Genomic DNA, 23,206 nt, shown 5'->3' on the forward strand with positions numbered 1-23,206 from the left:
GCTGGCGTTGACTCTGGTAACAGACCAAGACCCTCTGAAAGTGACCCCGGAATGAGCCTGGAGCTTGTTTTCTTGCCCATCATGTTACCTGCCCGCTAATCTTGCTCTTCTTTCTGAGGTTCTAGTGCATCTTCTTCTGGCCCTTCTCATGGGATAACCTCCCTCCAGCCTCCCCGGCTCCTATCCACCAGAACTCCTGGTGCAGGGCCCTGGAGCTAGGGCATCCAGGCTCCCACAGCCTGGGAGATGGGTGAAGTGGGGGCACAACACTGGTTCCAGAAGACCATGCATTTAGGGTCTCAACCGCTGCCTTGCAACTGAAGAGGAGTTAGAATGTAACTGTGAGTTGGATAGTCTGCTATTTGATGCACTGATTCTTTCTCACTTCATTTCTATTTCTTGGAAATAGCCAGAGACAATATGTAGTAGCTGTTTCTTACCATGAGGGCTTGTCCTGGGAAATAACGTTGGCCTGTTATAATAATAATAATTTAACCCTTTTTTGGTGCTGAAAAAAGGACGTGAATGGTATCCTCCATGTTTTTTTGTCTCTCCTTGATTTTAAGTAACTTTTTTTAAACAGGGAAGTAATTTTAGGAATAGTTACCTACATTTATCTGATAAATGAAAATCTGTTTGCTAATAGAAAGAATGAATCTGGTTCAGTTTCTAGTGGTTTGAAAGTGGTTCCTTGTAACCTGTGTTTTAGTAGTTAATCTATGGTGTCTTCACCAAACAGCTATCATAAATCACAGCGTGCTTTCTAGATATAGTTGGCCCGCAATGTGAGACAGGGGAATAAAAACACCTAACAAGGCAACACAGAGAACATTTTGCAAAGGTCAGTTACACTAGCACAATCAGCAATGCCATCACACTTCTCGTAACAATAACGTCACTTTGGGTTTTCCCTCAATAGCGAGGAGGTGGCAGGGGGTTTACGACATTGGTCCTCTTCTAGGTGCCTAAGCTGTACTTTAAAAATATTGAGAATGCAAAGGAAGGATCCACCTTTGAAAGGCCGACCCATCTCTCTCAAGATACATATTTATGATTCGGAATACTTTTAATATTTCATCTACTCTTACCCTTCCCCATCCCATCGGGAAGCTGGCACTCCTGACTGGGTAAAGGAAAAGCGTAAGATTATTAGGGCAGAATCAGTAAAACAAGACTCTGTGGGCCATCCAGGCTATTTGGAATTGTGCTACATGCACTATCCTAGTTTCCCAGGGAAGAAATGATTTTTTTAAAAATTTAACATCTTTGCTGGAGTATAATTGCTTTACAATGGTGTGTTAGTTTCTGCTGTGTAACAAAGTGAATCAGCTATACGTATACATATATCCCCATATCCCCTCCCTCTTGCGTCTCCCTCCCACCCTCCCTATCCCACCCCTCTAGGTGGTCACAGAGCACCGAGCTGATCTCCCTGTGCTATGCGGCTGCTTCCCACTAGCTAGCTATTTTACGTTTGGTAGTGTGTATATGTCCATGTCACTCTCTCACTTCGTCTGAGCTTCCCCTCCCCCCTCCCCGTGTCCTCAAGTCCATTCTCTATGGGAAGAACCGATTTTTTTTTTTTTTTTTTTTTTTGGTGCTAGGCGGGCCTCTCACTGTTGTGGCCTCTCCCATTGCAGAGCACAGGCTCCGGACGAGCAGGCTCAGCGGCCATGGCTCACGGGCCCAGCCGCTCCACGGCATGTGGGATCTTCCCAGACCAGGGCACGAACCCGTGTCCCCTGCATCGGCAGGCGGATTCTCAACCACTACGCCACCAGGGAAGCCCAAACCGATTTTTAATTAAAGCTATATTAAGAAAACACTTTTCTCAAATAGTTGGCTTTTTCTACGAGCGATCTGATGGCTTGATGGTTGGCTGTAACTCATGCTCTAAGGTAAGGTGTTACCCGGAGCGTGAACAGGAGATGAGTCCTAGGCCCGCCCTCGTGGACAGGCCACTGCATGACACGGAGGACCGGGTGGCTGTCACCTCGCTCTGACACTGACTTACCCTCAGCTTTCGACCAAAGACATTGACTTTGCCTTGGGCCTGCTCTTTTCGGAATCTCCATTCCACCAAATTCTGACCGTTTTCACCAGGAAGAGTCATGTTTCTCTTGGCAACTGTTGGGTTAGCTGTGCCGGCCAGAACGTGCGGCTCTGTCTGGTAGTGTGAATCCAGGCCACTGGCGTAGAGGATTCGAAGGGAGCCGTCATAACCAATCTGGTAGCTGTTTCTTAACTGATCTAGAAAACAAGCAGCAGAAAACAGGAACTATAGGTGTGCATTAAACACCGGATCGCTTGTGGGGTTAGAAGTGATATGAATTTCTAAAACATTGACTGGACTCCATTTATAAGGGAGTGAAAAGTACTTAATGATATCCTTTTAGAACATAACAAAACAACTTTGATTCCTGGCATCTCATGCTGTAACAAATTCGGCTGAATGTTAAAGGCAAACTTAGGGGAATTTAAAGTCCTTCTCTACTTTATTTGCCTGATGAAATAAATGAAGGTTCGACCTCCAGTAAATGTTTTGTAGAGAAGCTGCTGCGTCACCTCCAAGGGTTTAGAAGATATCTTCCCAACAGTCACCCCTATATCCTTTGTGAAAGACGTTTAGAAACGATTTAATATCTGTACCTTCTATGCCAAAAATATAAGGAGATATTTCCCCCTGAAATTGACTTTAGAAAAGGAAGTCATCTGATATTTTGTACAAAACACCCTCTCATATTGTAGGCTATTGCCTCAACTTAAAAATTTTGAATAATATAGGACCATTTGGGGAAGCAATGAATTCAACCAACACTGATTTTAGATGAGTGTAGAGATTACCTGACAGAATTGGTAAAAAAAAAAAAAAGAGTCAGAGTTTAACTCAGATTTAGCAATGAGTCTTAGAGCAATGGCCTCACAGTTGCAATTGTCATTGTGAACGGGCCTTTTCAAGAGTACATCGAAAAGGAATACGGTGGGAGGCTCCATCGTGGAGTTATGGGACTTATATACCTACAGACCGAATGAAAAAATGGAAAGTTGAGCTATTACACATATGGGTACTTGAAATTTGGTATACAATTTCCAGCGATGGCACGAGATGCGGATTCAAATACCGCGTCGTGCACGGATTCAGAAAGCTCGCGCTGCTGGCCTCACACAGCTGGCCTTCCACGGCAGTGATGATTCTGATGCAAGTGAAGAGTGGGAATTCACTTGTTTTATTAAATGGGAAAGAAAAACCATAATTTCTAGGTTAACGGACTGTTTTAGCTATTATGTGATTTTATATATGTATATATTACTAAATAAACATTACATGTAGACATTAGACTATCTCATCGATATCTTTAGGAGTTTATATTTCCACCTTCTCTTTCCTGGTTCATCTTATAAAATGGGGGTTGCCACATTCTACCTGGGTGCCAGTGGTATTTTATTTTTTTAAGATTTTTTGGGGATGTGGACTATTTTTAAAGTCTTTATTGAACTTGTTACAATATTGCTTCTGTTTTACATTTTGGTTTTTTTGGCCCCAAGGCGTGTGGGATCTTAGCTCCCCGACCAGGGATCGAACCCGCACCCCCTACATTGGAAGGTGAAGTCTTAACCACTGGACCGCCGGGGAAGCCCCACCAGTAGTATTTTTAACTGGGCCATTGAAAGCTCTGCTTCCGTGTTTACCTTGAACCATGGTGTAGAATGAGTCGATGGAGGACAGATTTGAGGTGATGCTGACATCTTCTTCTCGGCTGGATGACACAATGTCCACCGTGATAGCCTTGTCCATGTCTCCGTGGAGGTTTGTGACCACTCCGGTTGGAAACGTCACATTTGTCAGACGACCTTCACTGTCATAGCTGAACAAAAGAGGCATGAACTCGGCATTACATAGTAAACTGCAAGTTCTTCTTACTTATGAGGGAGTCTGCAGCAACAGCAGCTGCACACATTTGGACGAGTATTTGTCTTTGTGCATGAGCTGTGAAGTGAGGGCTTCAAACATGCTTTGAAGTAATCAGAAGCCCATCTAGCACAGAAAAGGCTCACCGGCGAGGGCAGGAGGACACAAAGCAGCTCCTCTCCCCGGCACATTATTCTCTGAAGGGTGACCGAAATCCTCCTGCACATCTAATTTGCTGTTTCAAAGGGAACATGTTTGCTGATATTAACTTCCTTAGTATTCCTTCATATTTTCTAGAAAGTAGATTTAATTCACTGTTATGTCCTTTTTGAAAGTTTTACTAACTTATGCCCTCTATGGCAGGGCAATATGGAAAATATATATATATATATAACTTTGTAAAGCATATATGTACATGCATGTATGTATCCACATATGTAAAGATATTCCTTTGGTATCCTGAGACATCTTCAAGAAATTAATATAATAAGGCCTTTTCTAAAGACTTTATTTCTCAGTGATTGACATACTTTATAATGGTAAGTTGGGACTTAATGTTGGCGGGGTGGAGATAATCTATCTTGTCTGTACTGATGTTCTAGGAATGGGTGATATCTTGAATGATGATTTATCATGTTTACTGAAATGAGATGTAATATTTCCTGACATTTAATGACTATTTGCTTTTTTATGACACCCTCACTTTTTTTTTAGCATATAAATATGAGGCACCTATAATTTAAGTGTTAGGATATATTTTTAAAAGCTATCTTATCACAAATATGCATTACAGATACAACATTTTACTAAAAAACTGATTTGGGGGGTGACTATTCTATTGGTGGCAGCACCAGAGAAAATTTAAAAAATGACAAGGTGGTTTGAAGAAAGGGAAAAAAATGTAAATTCTGGATGAAAAACCAGAGACTTCCTTGGGACAAAAAATATACTTAAGATTGGATTTCATATTAATACTAAGGCTGCTTCATTAATGAAAGGTCTAAGTGCAATGGAGACCTGGACCATGCCCTACTTAAAATAAGCCCAGATGCAGAGTTAGGAGAGAAAGAATCTTATTCGTGAAAGACAGAAGTTACCAGAGGAGGGAAAACAGTGAAGAGGATCCTAGTAACGGGTGGAAACCGGGGCGACAAGGGAATAAGGGGTAGAAAAAAGGACTTAAATGATCTTTTGGAATAAAAGGAGAGAGGGCTTCTAGACTGTAAAAATTAGCTTTGAAAATTGTGGTTAGGAATTAGGAGCAGAATCTAGAAGGCCAATGTCATGGTGGAGCTAGGAAGGCAGAAGGGACGAAGGAGGAGGTGGACGTCTGTTCAGGGCCCATTAATTCAGTGGGGACAGTATCACTCAGATCATGGGTTTGACTGACTTGATCTGACAATTAGCCTTGCTGCTTCGCCAGCAGCAGAAACGGGCACTCAGGAGAAAGAGGTGGGCGACGGATGGAGAGAGAGAGAGAGAGAGAGAGAGAGAGAGAGAGAGAGAGAGAGAGAGAGAGAGAGAGAAAATGCACCATTAAGTGTAATCATTGTTTGGACCCATAGAAGGCAGAGCTGAAGTAAAAGAGCAGACTCCCTTCCCCCTCCCGCAACCCAAATGCCCCTAGCAGATTAAGGCATCAGTGAAAGAAACCCAAATTGCTTTTTTGAAGAAGTTATTACTCTTGAAACAAACAAGCATAGGTTTATTTATACAGCAAAGCAGAGTTACAGAATTACTGACCCAACCAGCTTAAAGGGCTATCTTAACCTGGACATAATTCTTGCAGCACTTTACATTTCTCATAGGATACGATGAAAAATAAGCTATTGTGTTTTAAAGAAATTAACACCCTAAGATAAGTAAGTACTAGGGATGTAATGTACAAGGTGATAAATAGAAATTAACACTGCTGTCGGTTATATATAAAAGTTGTAAAGAGAGAAAATCCCAAGAGTTCTCATCACAAGCAAAAAGTGTGTATTTTCTCGTTCTTTAATGTTCTATCTATAGGAGATGACGGACGTTCACTAAACTTATTGTGATAATCGTTTCACGCTGTATGGAAGTTCCATCATTATGCTGTACACCTTAAACTTATACAGTGCTCTCTGTCCATTATATCTCAGTAACACTGGAAGAAAAAAAAGAAGCTATAGAAAAAGTAAACTAACATCCTCTGGAATGCTCCTACGTAAAAGGCAGTTCGGTGCTGCATAATGCCCCCACCCGCTTCCCATTTTACGGATGGAAACATGGAAATATGACGTGGTCAGGTGATTTGATCTGGCTCTCTGTGCATCTCACGATGGGGCCATAACTGGAACTTTCATGCATTGGACCCAGGTCCCTTGGCCCTTCTGTAAATCACAGGGCTTGACTTGAAGTGGACAACGGTAGCTTTATACAGGCGATGCCACCTGCCGGCTCTCTGCCGATTCGTTCTTGCTGCTGTCGCTCACCTGCCCTGTATCGACCCCTTTGCTGGCTTATGCTTTCTAGCTCCATTCGCTCTAAAGGAGGTCTGCTCACCTTCCTCCTGCAGAAAGCGCTTCTCCAGCCTTCACCTCTGCTCCTTCACCGGCCTACCCCCGTTCCTGTCCTGCCGGGCAGGCATTTCCTATCACAGGATGCTGAGTGCGTGGCCATAGAGCATCGGACGCTGTACATTCAGACGCTAACCTATTGGCCTCTGGTTCTTTGGAAAATAAACATACAAGTAGCCTTCGCAGGCAGTGCAGTTAGAATGACAGAGGGTTAAGCTGGCATCTTAGTGGCCCAGTTTCACAGTTTAGCTCTGGAAGTCCTCGATCTGTGCCTTCAGACGAGTGGCTGCATCTACGTTAAGGCACTGCTAGGGCTGAAGGGCTCGCATAGGACCGGCCAGGAAAGCTGCTATTTCGGAAGGGCCCTCAGAGCATCTACCCCGCCAGTCACCTACCAGTCTCTGAATAAGCGTTGTGGGCTAGTTACAGTGCGAGGGGATTGTGGGTACACAGAGCATCCAGAGTCCCCCCACCCCCCGAGGGCAGGTGATGGAGCGATGTCGTGCTGGAGCAGCAGGGAAGGGCCACGTCAAGGTGGGGGCCTAAGCTGGGCCTTGAAATAGACGCGGATTTATACAGGTGCGCAAGGAAGGCACAGGACACATCCCAGGCAGGAAAGCAGCCAGGGAGCGGGTGTGGGGGGGTGAGGACGGACGGGCTGTGAGGTCGGGCGGCAGGGCGCACTGAAGCAGAGGGTCCACATAGGGTCCCCGACATGCTAGAGGGAGGCGCGTCGCTGGGGACTCTGACGATGGCTTGAAAGGGGAGCAAGGCTTTAACGAGGCTTAAAGAGGCCCAGGGGCGGGGGGACGACAGCTCGAGTCGGGAGTCCTTCCCAGACCTGCCCATCTCACAAACCGGGACAAAAAACACACTTGGGGGCCAACGGAGAGGTTTTAAATAAAAACTCCTCACCTGCAACTAGCATCATTTCCTAAAGAAAGGCCACAGGTAGAAAGGACCGAACTTCAGGGTGGAAGTTCTTGACAAGGAATCAGTAAAGCTTTATGAAAACGTTCTCCCCATCCTTATTTATTTTTTCCATTTCACTGTGGATCTGTGAAAACTTCTGCACAGATTCGCACCTATGACAGCAGAAATGCGACAAGATGGATGGCAGCCATTAGACTTGCCAGGGGACGCCGGATAAGGGAGGGAGAGAGAACAAGGGGCCAAGATGCCGTTCAGACACGGCAGGCGATCCCTTCCTTAGCAAAAGCAGAAAAACAACGCAGCAGCCGATGTTCGCCTGTCCTCTGAAAAGCATTTTTTCTTTTTTTCTTTAGCGGTACGCGGGCCTCTCACGGTTGTGGCCTCTCCCGTTGCGGAGCACAGGCTCCGGACGCGCAGGCTCAGTAGTTGTGGCTCACGGGCCCAGCCGCTCCGCGGCACGTGGGATCCTCCCGGACCGGGGCACGAACCCGTGTCCCCTGCATCGGCAGGCGGACTCTCCACCACTGCGCCCCCAGGGAAGCCCCTCTCTGCAAAGCTTTGATCCCAGATGCTAACAGGGGCCTTCCCATCAAACACACGCCTCTGGACATACCCTCTGCTTCCGTGCAGCTTTGCGGCTCTACGGAATGTTGCTTGGCCTCGCTGGCGAACCAGGCCTGCCCAGCTTGGAGATCTGAGACATGGTTTCCTTTTATGAGCTTCTTGAATTTATAGCGCGATAAGCCCCAGGGAGGGTGACTAGGACGTCAGCTTGGTGCCCCCTTCCCACTCATCTGGGCGCAGCCTCACGGCTCCAAGCTCATCACACAGCACCGTCTTCTCTGCCCCGGCTGCCCCCCCCCCCCCCCCGCGCCTACAAAGGCCGTTGCTGCAAAAGACAGACCCTCAGGCTCTCCACGACCTTCGGGACGCTCCTCACTGATGTTTCTCTATTCGTTCGTCTTTCATTTTGATTGCGTTTTTTGGCCTAGACTTGCTGTTTTATTAGCCTTTGTGGTATAGTTTTAAATCTCTTTTTCAGTTTCCTGAACAGCAGGATTATCGACAAATGCCCCGGAAAGCCAGAGCCTCAGAGCTTCTCAGTTGAAGACGCTGATTCCGTTCTGACGTGGAATTTTCTCTCTCGCTCCCTTTTTTACAGACAGAAGTTCCCAACGCTTCCCTTTCCCTTCACAATGTCTCTCACGTATCTTTGCACGCCCACAGCCACCCTCGATTCCAAAAGCTGGTCTTGTTGCCTCTCCCCGTACTCACGGCTACCAAATCCATCTTCCGAAACCCGCCCTGAGTACAACACTTCTCTGCTTAAACATCTAGTGGTTCCTCAACGGAGAGAAACACTGACTGAGGCTGTCACCAACCAAGGTCAATAGACTCTTGATACCGCAAGTGTATTCAGGTGGAAACAAAGTTCTTGAAAACATTTTTAAAATTTAATTAATTAATTAATTCATTTATTTAATTTTTGGCTGCATTGGGTCTTCATTGCTGCACGCGGGCTTTCTCTAGCTGCTGAGAATGGGGGCTACTCTTCGTTGCGGTGCGCGGGCTTCTCACTGTGGTGGCTTCTCTCGTTGCGGAGCACGGGCTCTAGGCACGTGGGCTTCAGTAGTTGCGGCTCGCGGGCTCTAGAGCGCAGGCTCAGTAGTTGTGGCACACGGGCTTAGTTGCTCCACGGCATGTGGGATCCTCCCGGACCAGGGCTCAAACCCGCATCCCCTGCATCGGCAGGCGGATTCTTAACCACTGCGCCACCACGGAAGCCCTAAAACTTTTTTTTTTTTTTGCAAGTGTTCTGAAACATCGGAACAAAACTAATTTATTATAGCTCTGTCTTCATTATACACCACGTTTGTGAGTGAAACACAACAAAATTCTTTTCTTTTCTTTTAAAAGTATCTACTAAAGATAAAAAGAATAAGGTAACAATTAACATGTAGTTTGTTGCATTAAAAAATCTGATATGCTTATTTCTGTTGTCTGTTAGCTTGTTCTAAGCCTTTTAACTCTTACCCCCAAAAAAGTCGTTGTGCGAAAGCCAACATTCAATTCAGTTGATACATCACAGTAGAGTCAACTAACATCATTCAACCAAGGTACCAAGTTTTCTTTAAAACTCAACAGGATTATCCGTTGTCTTCGGTGCTTCCCCATGACATGGCTTCTTTTTTTTTGGCCTCCCCGTGCGTCATGTGGGATCTTAGTTCTCCGACCAGGGATTGAACCCAAGCCCCCTGCAGTGGAAGCTCAGAGTCTTAACCACTGGACCGCCAGGGAAGTCCCATGGCTTCTTTCATCAAATGTTTCGTTTCTAAAATTACCTTCTGTTTTGGAGAAAAATCTGTGCCCATCAGAGCAGGGCTTTAGAGAAGCCAGCAAACCAGCGAAGAGAGGCAGTCATCGCCCTGAGAGGGGCGGCTCTCTTGAGTGGCCAGCCTGTCCCCCTTGGCTCGCGATTCAGCCTGACGCTGAGCTGGTCTCAAAGGTGAGACACATGTACGTATTTACTCCTAAAATGTTGGCGATGCCCCTCGCCCCGACCTTCATTCTCTCCACCTGTGGAGGAACGGACACCAGCCAGCTAAACGCACGCGTCACCTTTGACGGGCTTCTCTAGTCCACATCAGCCTGTCTTGAGAAGCTGAGACATCAGGAGGTGCTGGTAATGGCTGGTTCTTCCGTGCCCTCCCCAGGGCCTCCCAGAATAGGCTGCTTAGTGGCGCTACATCTGTGTGCTTGTAGACTTGAGTACCAGTAAGGATTCCCAGGAAAGACGTAATCAACCTGTCTTTCCCCCACTGTCCCCCTGGCACAGAGGGAGAATCTTTGCTCCGATCTGTCAGAGTTCCTTTAATCCAATGTCCTTTCATCGTTTAACAGCCTGCAAAAGTGAAAAAAAAAAAAAAAAAAAAACACCCCCCCCCCCAATCTTGCCATCTGTACAGCAATACTTTTTTCACAGTGCTAACCCATAATAACTTCTTATCTGTCACTGTGGAAAAGCAGAACAAAATTACCAACCTCATCGTAACAAAAACATATGCACAAATCGTTCCTGGATCTGCCTTCCTGATGAAGGACGTGGGCCCACAGCAAAACCAGAACAGACCCTGACTTAAACTTCCCGGGGCGGACTGATCCGCAATCCTAACAGCAATAGTGTGACCTGTAATGCTCGTATCAAAAGGATTTACATTTAAGTATTCTGGAAACGTAACTGAGGTTTGTATATTTTAACGGTGATCTCACAGGCAAATCATAATTTCTTTGAATTCAGGAGCAATGTTGTCAGTTAGAAATCCTCAGAAAGTCAGGTTCTGAAGAGAAAATGCAAAATGCTTCCGTCATCAAGAGAAGTAGAGCAATCAACCAACTCTTACATCATTGGTTCCTCTGGTACTTCGTTGTCTGCTACGTACACATTCCCCCAAATAACGGGGAAGATGAGACAAGAGAAGGCCTTATTTTACACGATGTTTGTCTCCAGTGCTAAGAGGATCCTGGTGAGAGGGTGGAACTGCAAGGGTGGGAGTGGAAGGAGGGGTTAACACATTTCAATTTCTTTGCTGCTGTTGCATTTTATTCAGAGCTCTTGCGATCGGGCAAACTTCTGGCCATTTTGCTTCATAAACCCAGAAGGGGCAGTGGCCTCCAGTCAAGCCACTATCCTCTGTTTTCCAACACCCAGATGACATGAGTTCAGAAGACCACAGACAAAGGCAGATCTTTTCTTTTTCACCTCTGCTCCCGCCCTTACTTTGAACATCGAGCCTAGTGACAGATGGTAATGGATATGACATTTTTCAGTATTTTTCAAAGATCGGATTCAAGAAAAGTGGCCCAATGCCTCTTTCCTTCCGTGGTCATCACCATATCAGGGAGAGCTGACGAAGCGACAATGACCAGCTCTGAAATTCACAGGCCCTGAGACAAAGGCATCCGAGTCAGGACATTCCAGAATTAGTTCCCTTTGTGGTTTGAAAGATTGTGGGTGAGCCATCATTAAAAGGATCTTATTTAAACCTTCTAGAAAATGTTTATTGACTAAGGAAGGTTGAAACGAGTGGGACACATCGTATTTGTTTAGATAACAGGTCTTGCCCAGGTCTTGAAATGTAGACTTGCTGGATAGGGGATGTCAGGGAAATTTCTGTTCCAAAGAGTGTCAGACAGAGCTGTGTGTGCCCTCGTCCTCCTCCACTGATTGCGTGGGGCCCGGGAGCGCTCAGGGGACAAACCCGTCCTTCTCCTGAGCTTTCCTCTTTGTATTCTGGCCACCCACTGAGACCCGCCCAGGAAATGGCTGTGCAGTGAGTGAGGACAAGGAAGATCTGAGAGACTTATGGTGGGAAAAGGTTCAAAAATACAAGTAGGAAGCCCACTTGGAAAGAGAAATTTGATTATTGTAAATTGCTATGGCTACCACCAGCACAATAGATACTAGGTTTGGCTGAAATGCCACACGCCTAACGATTTTAGCAAAAGAAATTTGGTAACTTCTTAAATGTTGTTTCTTTTGGAAGCCTTGACGGGGACCTAGGAAAAGTTGGGGAGGAATGGCTAAATCACAAATGGTTTTAGAGCAGGCAGGAATTTTTAATTACTAAGAAGCCTTCCATTTCGCAGGTGAGGGCACAGAATTTGAGAGGTGCCGTGACTTGCCCAGAGCCACACAGATCAGGCTGGAGCCCAGGTTCTTAGTTTCCAAACCGAATGCCTTTTCCAATCAGCTTATATGCTGCTTCTCAGAAAAGAGAACAAATAGAGAACAGAGAGAAAGAGGCGTCAGGAGCTAATGAGAGGTCAATGATTTGGAAATAAGGAAGGACTGGGGGGCAAGAACAACAGATGTAGTGGGTAGACTGGGAATCGAAGATGAAACAACATTTAGACTAAAATGCCGTCCATTCACAAGCTTTGTGAGAGAAAGTGAATATCGTGGAAAGTGTGAGGACGGAGGGAAAGCGGAGGGATGGTCAGACGTAGGCAGTTAAGGAACACGAGGGAGAGAAGAGGGGACACGTACAGAAGGGGAGGTAACACACAAGGCGAGGCGCGGATCTGATGGCATCAGTAATTGGGGGGATGGCATCCAGTAGCAGAAAAGGCGACCCTGGAGTGTGGACACTCGTACTGTCTCTGTCGTTGAGCCATAGGAAACCCTAGTCCGTAAATTCGTATGTTCACACTTTTCGCCCCCAGCTAGATGTTTCCGGTGTAGTTTCATTCACACTCGGGGCTCAGCTCTTTCCAGGGCCCCCATGCCCACGTCTCTAGATCTGACCCGCCCTGAGTTCTCACTGGCTGTTTCCGACCACGTGCTGGGCTGGACTACAGCCCCTCAAAGCCACAATTTCCAGATCAGAGCCCATCTGTCTCTGCCAACCCGTGTCCTCCCTGTATCTCCTACCCGCCTGGTCACTAGGTCAGCAGATTCTCTTTTCCCTCCCCTCTTGCATTCAGTCACCACGTTATATTTCATTTCCTAATGACTGACCACCTCTTTCTTTGTAATTTCAGTGCCCATCTGTGGGTCAGGTCTTCACCTCCCAACGAGATTTACTGTCTTCTAACTCCTCTCTCCCCCTTCTTTTCTCCATTCAATCCATCCTTATACTGTCCCCAGATGGACCATGTCGCCTTCCTGGTAATCTCCTTCATGGGAAGCCTGTCCACCCAGGACCACCAGGTGGTCAGGTTAAGCCCTGCGTGATCAAAAGTGTGACCTCCATCTACTCTCTTTTTCCTCCTTCACACATGCTCTACGCTCTTGTCACTCTGAGCTGCACGTTCTTTCTAAAACCTACCACGCTCTTCCTCCCAAGGAAATGCTCTTCTCTGGCCTGGAACACCCCACCTCGGCTTGCCCACCTTGCTTCGTACCTTTAGGGTCTCACTTTAAGAACTTCAGATTATATATGGAATCTAAGGAAAAAAAATGGTTCTGAAGAACCTAGGGGCAGGACAGGAATAAAGACACAGACATAGAGAATGGACGTGAGGACACAGGGAGGGGGAAGGGTAAGCCGGGATGAAGTGAGAGAGTGGCATGGACATATATACACTGCCAAATGTAAAACAGATAGCTAGTGGGAAACGGCCGCACAGCACAGGGAGATCAGCTCGGGGCTCTGTGACCACCTAGAGGGGTGGGATAGGGAGGGTGGGAGGGAGACGCAAGAGGGAGGAGATATGGGGACATATGTACACGTATAGCTGATTCACTTTGTTACACAGCAGAAACTAACACACCACTGTAAAGCAATTATATTCCAACAAAGATGTTAAAAAAAAAAAAAAGAACCACAGGTTGAACTTTGGGATGAACTGAGGTCTAGGAAATCTGCTTTGAAGTGTGTGTGTGTGTTTAAGAGGCAGGGCAGTGGGGCTGGACGGGAGGGGGCGCTATGAGGAATCAGGGATGCCGGTTTCCCCCGTCAGCTTATCTCCTTCCTAGATCACCTCCCCCAACCCTGGGATGGGGTCCAGAAGAGAACAGAGTCCATATTAGCTCTGCTTCGACACCTCAAGATATTCTGAAGCCAGGATCCTGGGACACAGGCAAGGGGCTTCTGGGAGTCTGGGAGTTAGGGTGGCCTGGAGGGAGGGATGCTGAGCTTGCTTTTATTTTGCTATCACAGGAATCAGTCAGAGATGCCCAACAGTCTCTGTCAAATACCCAACGGTCCATCTTCAGTTCTGTGATTATAAAATAATAAAGTTGCCTTTCACTGGTTGTCACCGTGTAGATTTCTTGCCCTATTATCAGACAACCCTTTAAAATGGCTGGGGTATATAACTTGGTCTTGGAGTAAGTAAATCATCTGGTAATCACTGTGTAAGGGAAGTTGCTGACACACCCAGATGTGATGCTACCAGATCATCTAACTTAGACAGCTCTGCGATTAGTTTAAGGAAGGAATCGATACTTTCGGAAGCGGCATGTACTTGGTTTTGAGCCATTATGGAGCAACCGAGCGCATCTAGAGCATCAACTGCCTGATGGAACTGAAAGAGTTAATGTAGCCTGCAACTGTCGACGCACTGCAAACTGTAGTGAGAAACCGGGACATTTTACATTATATGTACACTGCGATGTGCTGAGAAAATCTGACTAATCTGTTTTTATGTTTCCTGGAATTTTCTCAAAAAATCTGAATAACACACAATTTCCCCATTTCCCTTTCCGCTTTGAAACCTGGAGAGAACTAATTTTTCCTTAAAACTAGATTGCAGAAGAAAACTGGATTAAATCAAGCATTAGTAAAAGCACTGCCTTAGTAGCGTTCAGGTTAGTGTTTGAAATGTACAAAAATGTACAATTATTCAATTGGCTACACACTTCTTTTTTACTGATGTCCCTGGGACTATACATTCTGGTTACAAACTTACAGCAAAATTATTAAACAACTAAACAAAACAGCAAAAATGGAAGTCAACCACAGCATTTTCTCATGAATTTAAGTGATCTGCCGATAAAATCTCTTAAAATCATCGTTAATGCAGCAAATGTTTTCTTCCATGAGGAAAGAAAAAGGAAAATAAAGGAGAGGAATTGGGCACCAGTTTTAGAAATGTATTTATAAAATGGGTTGCTTTGTGGTTTTTTTGTGGTACGCGGGCCTCTCACTGCTGTGGCCTCTCCCGTTGCGGAGCGCAGGCTCCGGACGCGCAGGCGCAGAGGCCACGGCTCACGGGCCCAGCCGCTCCGCGGCACGTGGGATCCTCCCGGACCGGGGCCCGAACCCGTGTTCCCTGCATCGGCAGGCGGACTCCCAACCACTGCGCCCCCAGGGAAGCCCCAGTTGCTTTGTTTTTAACGCAATTTGGGGCAGAAATAGCAATGAAACGTGGTTTCAGCGTTTGAATGTTTAGGGTTGGATGTCAGATGCCTACCAAGGGAAAGGTTATCTTCTCAGTTTTGTCCCATGGAAGATGCCTCTGCAATCTTTCTAACATCATGAGCTATTACAGTCACACACACACACATCAGGAGAACACAGCCTGGCACAGATGTCCGGCTATTTAGACATGATTCAGTGTCAAAGGGACCGGACGCATCTTTCCTGACCTGCAATAACCATCACTGAGTTTCCTAGGCTATCTGCGCTTCCTGCACACCGTCTTGGATCTGAAGCCCAGTGACTCCTCACGCTGTCTCTCTCCTCCTCTGAGACCCCCTTTTCCATCTTCTCCCAGACGATCGGAGCTGACGTCAGTGGCAGCTGCGATCTGTCGTGGGCTCGGGGTTACGTTCATTATAAAGAAATGGTTAAGGGCTTCCCCGGTGGCGCAGTGGTTGAGAGTCCGCCTGCCGATGCAGGGGACGCGGGTTCGGGCCCCGGTCCGGGAAGATCCCACGTGCCGCGGAGCGGCTGGGCCCGTGAGCCATGGCCGCTGGGCCTGCGCGTCCGGAGCCTGTGCTCCGCAGCGGGAGAGGCCACAGCGGTGAGAGGCCCGCGAACCACAAAAAAAAAAAAAAAAAAAAAAAAAAGAAATGGTTAAGAAGCTCATTCTGAAATTGCTCAGCTTGAATGAGGGACAGTAAAGCACCCAAATGAGAAGCTGGAGACCCATCTACACCTACATAAATGTGTAAGAGCTGAAACTCATTTCTTTGCACCGTGTATCTGAATAGAGCTCACGAAAGATCACAGTCAGCCCCGTGCGTATAAAGCTCCAAATATTCCAAGTCCCAAGATAGAAAACCGCCACCAACCCGGCTGTGTGCGTGTTCACGTCAGCCAGAACGCGGAGCTTGTTTTTCCATGTTGTCTTCTCTAAGCAGACAGAAGAGCCTCTAGACGTGCCCGCACGCTTCGTGTCTTATGGAGTAACCAAGCAGAGGGCTACGAAACGCCCTGACTCATGAAGTAATTGACCTCATTGCGCAATTCAATCCACTGGGTTCGCTTTTGTGCGCATTCCAGTGCAAGAACTGAGGTTCCGCTCCGGCTATGAACTTTTTAAATAACAGATTTCTAGCAAGTAAGACCTTTTGGGTTTCCCTGGAATTCCTCTAGCGAAGGAAGTATAACGTGCGATACTTGTTTTAAAATGGTAGGAAGAGCAGCACAAAATAATCCCTAATACTAAGTGAAGGGGGTAACTAGGCTTATCACAGGGTCCTCAGCCAAGGGGACCCCAGAGCTAGATGGACGTCCTTCCTACCGCCCGGCAGGTCAATGGAACAGGAGGTCTGAGGCAAGATGGCTTATGCAATTAGCAACAAATAATTATTCCGCTGGTGAAACATATTAGTCTAACTCAGGGATTTCCGAGCTGAGTTATAAACTACCTGACACCTGTCTTCCTATCACACCGTCTGTAGCATGTGTAAGAACACTGGCCTCTCCTCTAACAAATCACAGTAGGGACACAAAAATCACAACATGGAGGGAAACTGCTGCGCCAAAGACGGTATCTCTAGTTTCTGAAATGAAGGTTTCTTGTGCTTTGCAAACTACCGGTGAACCCTAAAAAGTCACCCTATTTTATTGGTGACTGATGAGGATCTCAAGTTGAGAGTCAGGTTTCCTTTTCCTACAGCCATTCTTCCCGATACCAGGGGCAACAGTAAACTTTGACTGCATTTTCATGCGAAACGTTTTCTGTCTTTAACTCTTTAATCCCAACATTTCAGAAGAAAGTGCTACCAGTAGGAAGTTTTAATTTTCGTTCATTATTGTAATAACAAGGTCAACTGAGGAAGTCCTTACTTTATAAAGCAAAAGAGAGTAAATGTGTAATAGTAGGTAAATATATTTCAAAAAATCAACAACAAAAATGAGAAGTGTTGGGGGCTTCCCTGGGAGCGCCGTGGTTGAGAGTCCGCCTGCCAGTGCAGGGGACACGGGTTCGAGCTCCGGTCCGGGAAGGTCCCACATGCCGCGGAGCAACTAAGCCCTCGCGCCACGACTACTGAGCCCGCGAACCACAACTACTGAGCATGCGCGTCTGGAGCCTGTGCTCTGCAACAAGAGAGGCCCGCGCACCGCGACGAAGAGTGGCCCCCGCTCGCCGCAACTAGAGAAAGCCCTCGTGCAGAAACGAAGACCCAACGCAGCCAAAAATAAATAAAATAATTTTTAAAATAAAATGAGAAGTGTTAATATTTTCAGCATTAACTCTTGGTACGGAAAGGTCTGAACTGTTTCAGAAGGCAAATATTTACATGATACTCTTCCAACGGAGGCAGCTCTAGGTTTTATCAGACTCTTCTGTATAAATGATCGTTCACCTGACCACATATTTGGTTTACTCCTCTATTCCTTCATTCAATAAATAGCTATTGGGAGCGTTCTACATGTACTGCAAGCTTCCAGGAGCCGTGGGAGCCACAGAGATAATGGCACAGCTTGCATTTTAGAAAATACTTTCACATTTCATTCTGTACATTCTGTGACATACATGTCACAATACTGTGACATGCTGTTGGTAAATGAAAGTTTGCACGAAGAAAAAAAGAAGTGAAATTAAAACATGTACGGTAAACCATTTCAGCTAATTCTCTTAAAATTTCTTTGGTAGAAAGTGCAGTGACTGCACTTTTTTTCGGTAGGCAATTTATTGATCCCAGGTCTACTTCCATCTGTTTCTATCCTATAAAGCTTTAATCTCAAGGCTTTTTAGACACTAGGCTAGCTAGAAAGCTGGACACATACAAATGGGAATTTGGGTTGAAAAGTTTAATCTTTCTTTGCAAGGTGTTTGTACATAAAGATAAATACAGCGTGTGTAAGATCTAGGAATTAGTGTCACAAAAGTCATAGAAAACAAGTGTTTTTCAACTGTGAAGTGTGTTTCTTTCCCCCATAATCTCCTCGTGGTTTTGGTAAAACTCTGACCATCATCAAACCTCTCACATCCCTTCTTTACGAAAGTACCAAGTACCCTTAAAAGGTCTAAATTAGACATGTAGTACTGTAAGAATGTGAGGGGACATATTACAGACGTGTACTGGGATTCTGGCAGTCTGCCAGCTCACTAGTAACGACAAACACCAAGGAAGCCTGGCAGGGATTCCGAGTCCCCTCTGGCTCTTCTAGAACCTTCACATCCAGTCTCATATATCCGAGTCAGCACAGAATAAGCAGAAACTGTTGTTGGCAAGGCTCTGACGAGTAGAAGTGGGGGGCTGAGTGTGTACCCGTCCACCATGTCCGGCTTGCACAGACAGGACGGGGCCGCTCTGTCGGAATCCAGAGGGGGCTTTCGGAGGGGCTGCCTGACGATGACACTCCTTTCCCTTCTTTTGCGCACTTACTTTTGAACGTGTTTTAAAGTTTCTCACCCTTAGGAAGGGTGGACCCTTGCTCATTCACAGCTAAATTATAAGAATGTACAGAAAGAAAAAAATGATCATTTGTCATTCTGATATGATGATTCTGAATTAGTTAAATGCTCTACTTTTTTTTCTGTCTTGTACGGTAATACACTGTTTTGCAAAGTGCATAAATGTTTCTTGGAAATTTTTAAATCATGTCTTTGCTGCAGACATCTAAAAGGAAAATTAACAAAAACACTGGTTTTTGTTTTTTTTTGCGGTACGCGGGCCTCTCACCGCTGTGGCCTCTCCGGTTGCGGAGCAGAGGCTCCGGCCGCGCAGGCTCGGCGGCCACGGCTCACGGGCCCAGCCGCTCCGCGGCACGTGGGATCCTCCCGGACCGGGGCTCGAACCCGCGTCCCCCGCATCGGCAGGCTGACTCTCAACCCCTGCGCCACCAGGGAGGCCCCAAAAGCACTGTTTTTTGAAAGCAATATTTCTGTTTCTTTTATTAGAAAAGCTGTTTCTCAAGTACTGTAAACTGCTATATTCTTAAGTTACAGCAAACACATGTTTATATGCGTGTGTGTGTATATAATTATGAGGCTTATATTTGGTGGAATACTTCAAAAATGCTTTTTGGAATAGTTGCCTTCATTGTAATTTATCTAAATGTAAGACTTAACTGATATCCTTTAAATATGATGTGTAATGGGTCTGTATTCGTGCAAATATCATTGTGATTTATTTTAACGAATTAAAAACTTTCATTCTTGAAAACAATGCTTTTGCCCATTATATTCACAAGACAGGCTTTTTGCCAACTCAACCTCTACCTTAGCAGCCATGTTGATTCTTCACTAAGTCTGAAATTCTTGGAGAGTGTTTAGTACTAGAGAAATGTGTCTTCTTTGTGTGCCATAATATTAAAGAAGTAAAAATCCCAAATCTGTTTATACTATCCCACATCAACTCCACCAACGGAGTATATCCATTTCTCATTGCAGGTCACTAGTGAACCTGTATATGTGTTGCAGAAGTTCGTGTGTCAGTAGTAACCCACATGATGAACTTCCGTGCGTTGTCAATTCCCAGGAACAAATAAGAACACATTCAAAAATGGCTCACAGAGCAGAGCTTGAGTCCTAGACTGTACTAAAACCTTATTTCTCTATTTTCGGCCCTGCTTTTAAACCGAATCCCCACCAATGCCACCATCATTTCCTGAAGATCGTATAATCAGAGCAGGTCTCCTGCCCGGTCTCATGTGATGGGAGCGCTTTTACTGTACTCTTTTCGCCTGTTTAGCAACAGAGCCTGCTATCACTTTGAAAGGAAGTGCTTGCCATTAACTTCCAATTTATTCCTTTCCTATTGTGACCCTAAAATGAGCTAAAGGAAAGCTAAGAACGGAATTTTAATGTAATTCAATTGCAAAGGTTTGTTCCGCTGACAAAATCATGCTGCTGGGTGACATTCATCTTATTAAAAGGGAATCTGTCACAAAAAGAAGAGCAATCCAAGCTACAGGAGAGCTAAGCCTAATGTGTAAGTTCTATTCCAGAAAAGTGGTATGGAAAATATTTGTATATTGGATCATTTTTTTCTACTGACTTTTATCATAATTTTGGAGCTGTGCTCCTACAGAAAGAACATTTGCTTCAGCATTTCATCGAAAAAGTCACACTAAGGAACTCAATATTCTTTTCCAGGAGTATTTTGCATTTGTCAGCACGCATCTCTGCACATCTAATTTCCGCTTATGGTTTGTGCAATGTTAGTGGAATGAACAAGTAATGGAAAGTGATTTTACACAGTCACAAAATGTGACTGTTCAAAGAGCACATCGCCCGGGCCACTCCTCCACAAATTGAGTAGAATACCCCAGCTGGACGCTCCTTCTACTTTTTCATATGCTTTCAGAGTGACCAGCTATTTCTGATTTGCATTTAGCGGTAAGGTTCTTATAAGTGGAGTTTAGATTCTCCAATAACTGATTATCAAATGTTAAGCCCTTCTATTTGTGGTGCTGATGGGATCAGCCAAGTTCATTGTAAATGTTTTTAAAGTTTCCCTTCAGTGACAGCTCCCAAAACAGTCAGCTTTAGCACATGGGCAACTATAAACCCCAAAAGGTTTTGCCTAAAGCCAAGGCTGCAGTATGTTTCCCCCAAACTTTGCTGCTAATATATTAGGTCTGTATGAAGTAAAATATTAAATTAATCTTTAAGCAGAGGTAGATTGACCTCGATGGTAATGAAACTTAAGCTTCAGGGCTCCCCCCTTGCCCGGGTCCCTACCAAGGCCCTGAGTCTAATTTTGTCTTTTTTTTTTTTTTTTTTTTCAGAAAGAGAGATCCCCAAATTACAGAAGCTCCAGGCCCCCCAAGACCTGGATCCCACTTGCCCTTAAGATTGTACTATTATTATCCACACTACTGTACATAAAATAGATAAACAACAAGGACCTACTGTACAGCACAGGGAACTATATTTGATATCTTGTAATAACTTATAATGGAAAAGAACCTGAAAAAGAAATATATATATATATATATATATATATATATGTATAACGGAATCATTTTGTTGTACACCTGAAACTAACACAACATGGTGAACGAACTATACTTCAATAAAAACGAACAAATAAACAGAAGAAGGATTATAGTAGAATTTTGATTTACTTACTCAAAAAATGTTGTCCATCCAGTTTCATCGCTTTTAGTGGCTAAAAGGCCGCTGTTGCCGTGGTAAGTGAACAAGACTAATTCCAGCCCTTGAGCGGTCATGCTTTTCAAACATCCATTTGTGCCTATGGTCAACCATATCACTTGGTTATCAGGAGACACCACTCGAACTGGCATCCGATTTGGGTCCCGTCTAATCCTAAGGGTGTTGCCGTTACTGTCCGTCACGGCAGTGATATCGTTGTCATTGCTGTAGCTAAAATTGTACAGATAATCGCCAGTGACTAAACTCACTGTATACTGGTGAGTGCCGTTGACGTCAAAGATATAGAGCTCTTGATCAGCTGGAGACGCAACTTCATAGAAGTTCATGGAGTTAAGTAAAGGCTTGTTCTTTGACACCGCCCGGATCCGAATGTTTCCTAGGTCTGCAATGTACAGGGTACCATCCGGGGAGGCAGCGAGGGAGGATGGAGCGCTCAGCTTGGCATCTTTGGCGTAGCCGTCTCCGCTCTGGAAGCAGTCGCAATTGGCATCGTTTTTGCAGTCACACTCTGACGGTATGCCGGCAACCAGGGAGATCTCCCCGTCTGTGGTGACTTGCCTTATCCGGTTAATTTTCTTTTCGTCGGTTTCCGTGATGTACAGGACCCCGCTGTAGGACACAGCAATGGCAGTGGCCGACTCCAGGGTCGTCTGAACCGCATGCTTGCCCACAGAATATTCCACTCCTGGCACCTGGCAATGCATGGGCCGCCCGGCAGCGATGCGCACTTGACGATTTTCAGTGATCTGTAAAACTACATTATTATCCAGGACATAAATGGAGTTATCCATAGGGTTAATGGCTAGGTCAGTGGGCCATTCCAGACGTACCTTCATGAAAAAGAAATGGTCTGGTTACTCAGTTACTGAGCTGCTGTTAATTTGCCAGAAGAGTAAATTAGAAATTTACTGGGAAAATCTGGGGAAATTACTGTTGATTGATAAACTGCTTAAAAATGGTTTTAAAAATAGATACAGTGAAATAAACTGAAAACGTTTTGAGTGGAGACAAATGAGGAAATAAAATTCTATTTAAAAATGCAGCTCACTGAGAGATTTGCAAGTTCTAGCCAAACACAAATGAATCGTAAGTAGTGAGTTAACACATATCAATGAGATGTGAACATACTTGCTCCTTTTAGCAGCAACAATCACCCAGCACGGGGCTTTCTAGGTTATGAATACATTGGCGTTCCCTTGTGTTTTCAATCAGGCCACTAGTAAAGTTTCTAATTCTAAATACAAGTCCCCGAGGACTAATCCTAGTGGGTTCTCTCTACTACTTAAGGACCTCACGCAATCAAAAGATTAGAGATTTAAGCTGTTTTGTTCTTTTTTGGAATAGCTGCATGCTGCCACTTTACTGGTATTTTATTACAAATGATTAGCACTTCTTAGTGATTACTGTTCTGTATCTCACTGAATTCTTCAAATGCAGAACTGGAGAAGAAAATAACTTTTCATCAGCTCCTGAGACACATTTTAATGGAACGGCTTTACCACCGCGGTTTAATACAGTGTCACCGTAGTGCACTGACACAGTACATCAGGTCGCTTAGAAGAAAAACAGACAACTGGGCGTCACGCTTTCAGTACCTGGCTGATGTGCATGCTCGTGTCACACGTTAAAGGTCTGGCGGAAGTCAGATCGTTAGAGCCTAGGAGAGTCGATATGATTCCATTCTGATCGACTTTCCTGATCATGGTTCCATCAACAAAGTAGATTAATCCATTCTTATCGATCGCCATTCCTGTATCCAAGAGAAGTAACCGTTATTAATCTTTCAAAAATGATG

At 45.2% G+C, this 23,206-nt stretch overlaps 1 protein-coding gene across 20 annotated transcripts in view; it reads right to left on the reverse strand.

Moving 5' to 3' along the window:
• Window positions 1-23,206, reverse strand: part of TENM3 (teneurin transmembrane protein 3) — a 1,278,657-nt gene that overhangs the window by 28,965 nt on the left and 1,226,486 nt on the right. For all 20 annotated transcript variants that reach the window (XM_067022810.1, XM_067022809.1, XM_067022808.1 and 17 more), the window contains 4 exons: window positions 23,007-23,161; window positions 21,367-22,241; window positions 3,691-3,866; window positions 2,015-2,250 (listed from right to left, as the gene is read on the reverse strand). In XM_067022810.1, coding sequence (XP_066878911.1) covers window positions 2,015-2,250; window positions 3,691-3,866; window positions 21,367-22,241; window positions 23,007-23,161 — 1,442 coding nt within the window. The remainder of the gene's footprint in view (window positions 1-2,014; window positions 2,251-3,690; window positions 3,867-21,366; window positions 22,242-23,006; window positions 23,162-23,206) is intronic.

This window comes from Kogia breviceps, chromosome 20 (assembly GCF_026419965.1).
Source record: "Kogia breviceps isolate mKogBre1 chromosome 20, mKogBre1 haplotype 1, whole genome shotgun sequence".
Taxonomy (NCBI): Eukaryota; Metazoa; Chordata; class Mammalia; order Artiodactyla; family Physeteridae; genus Kogia; species Kogia breviceps.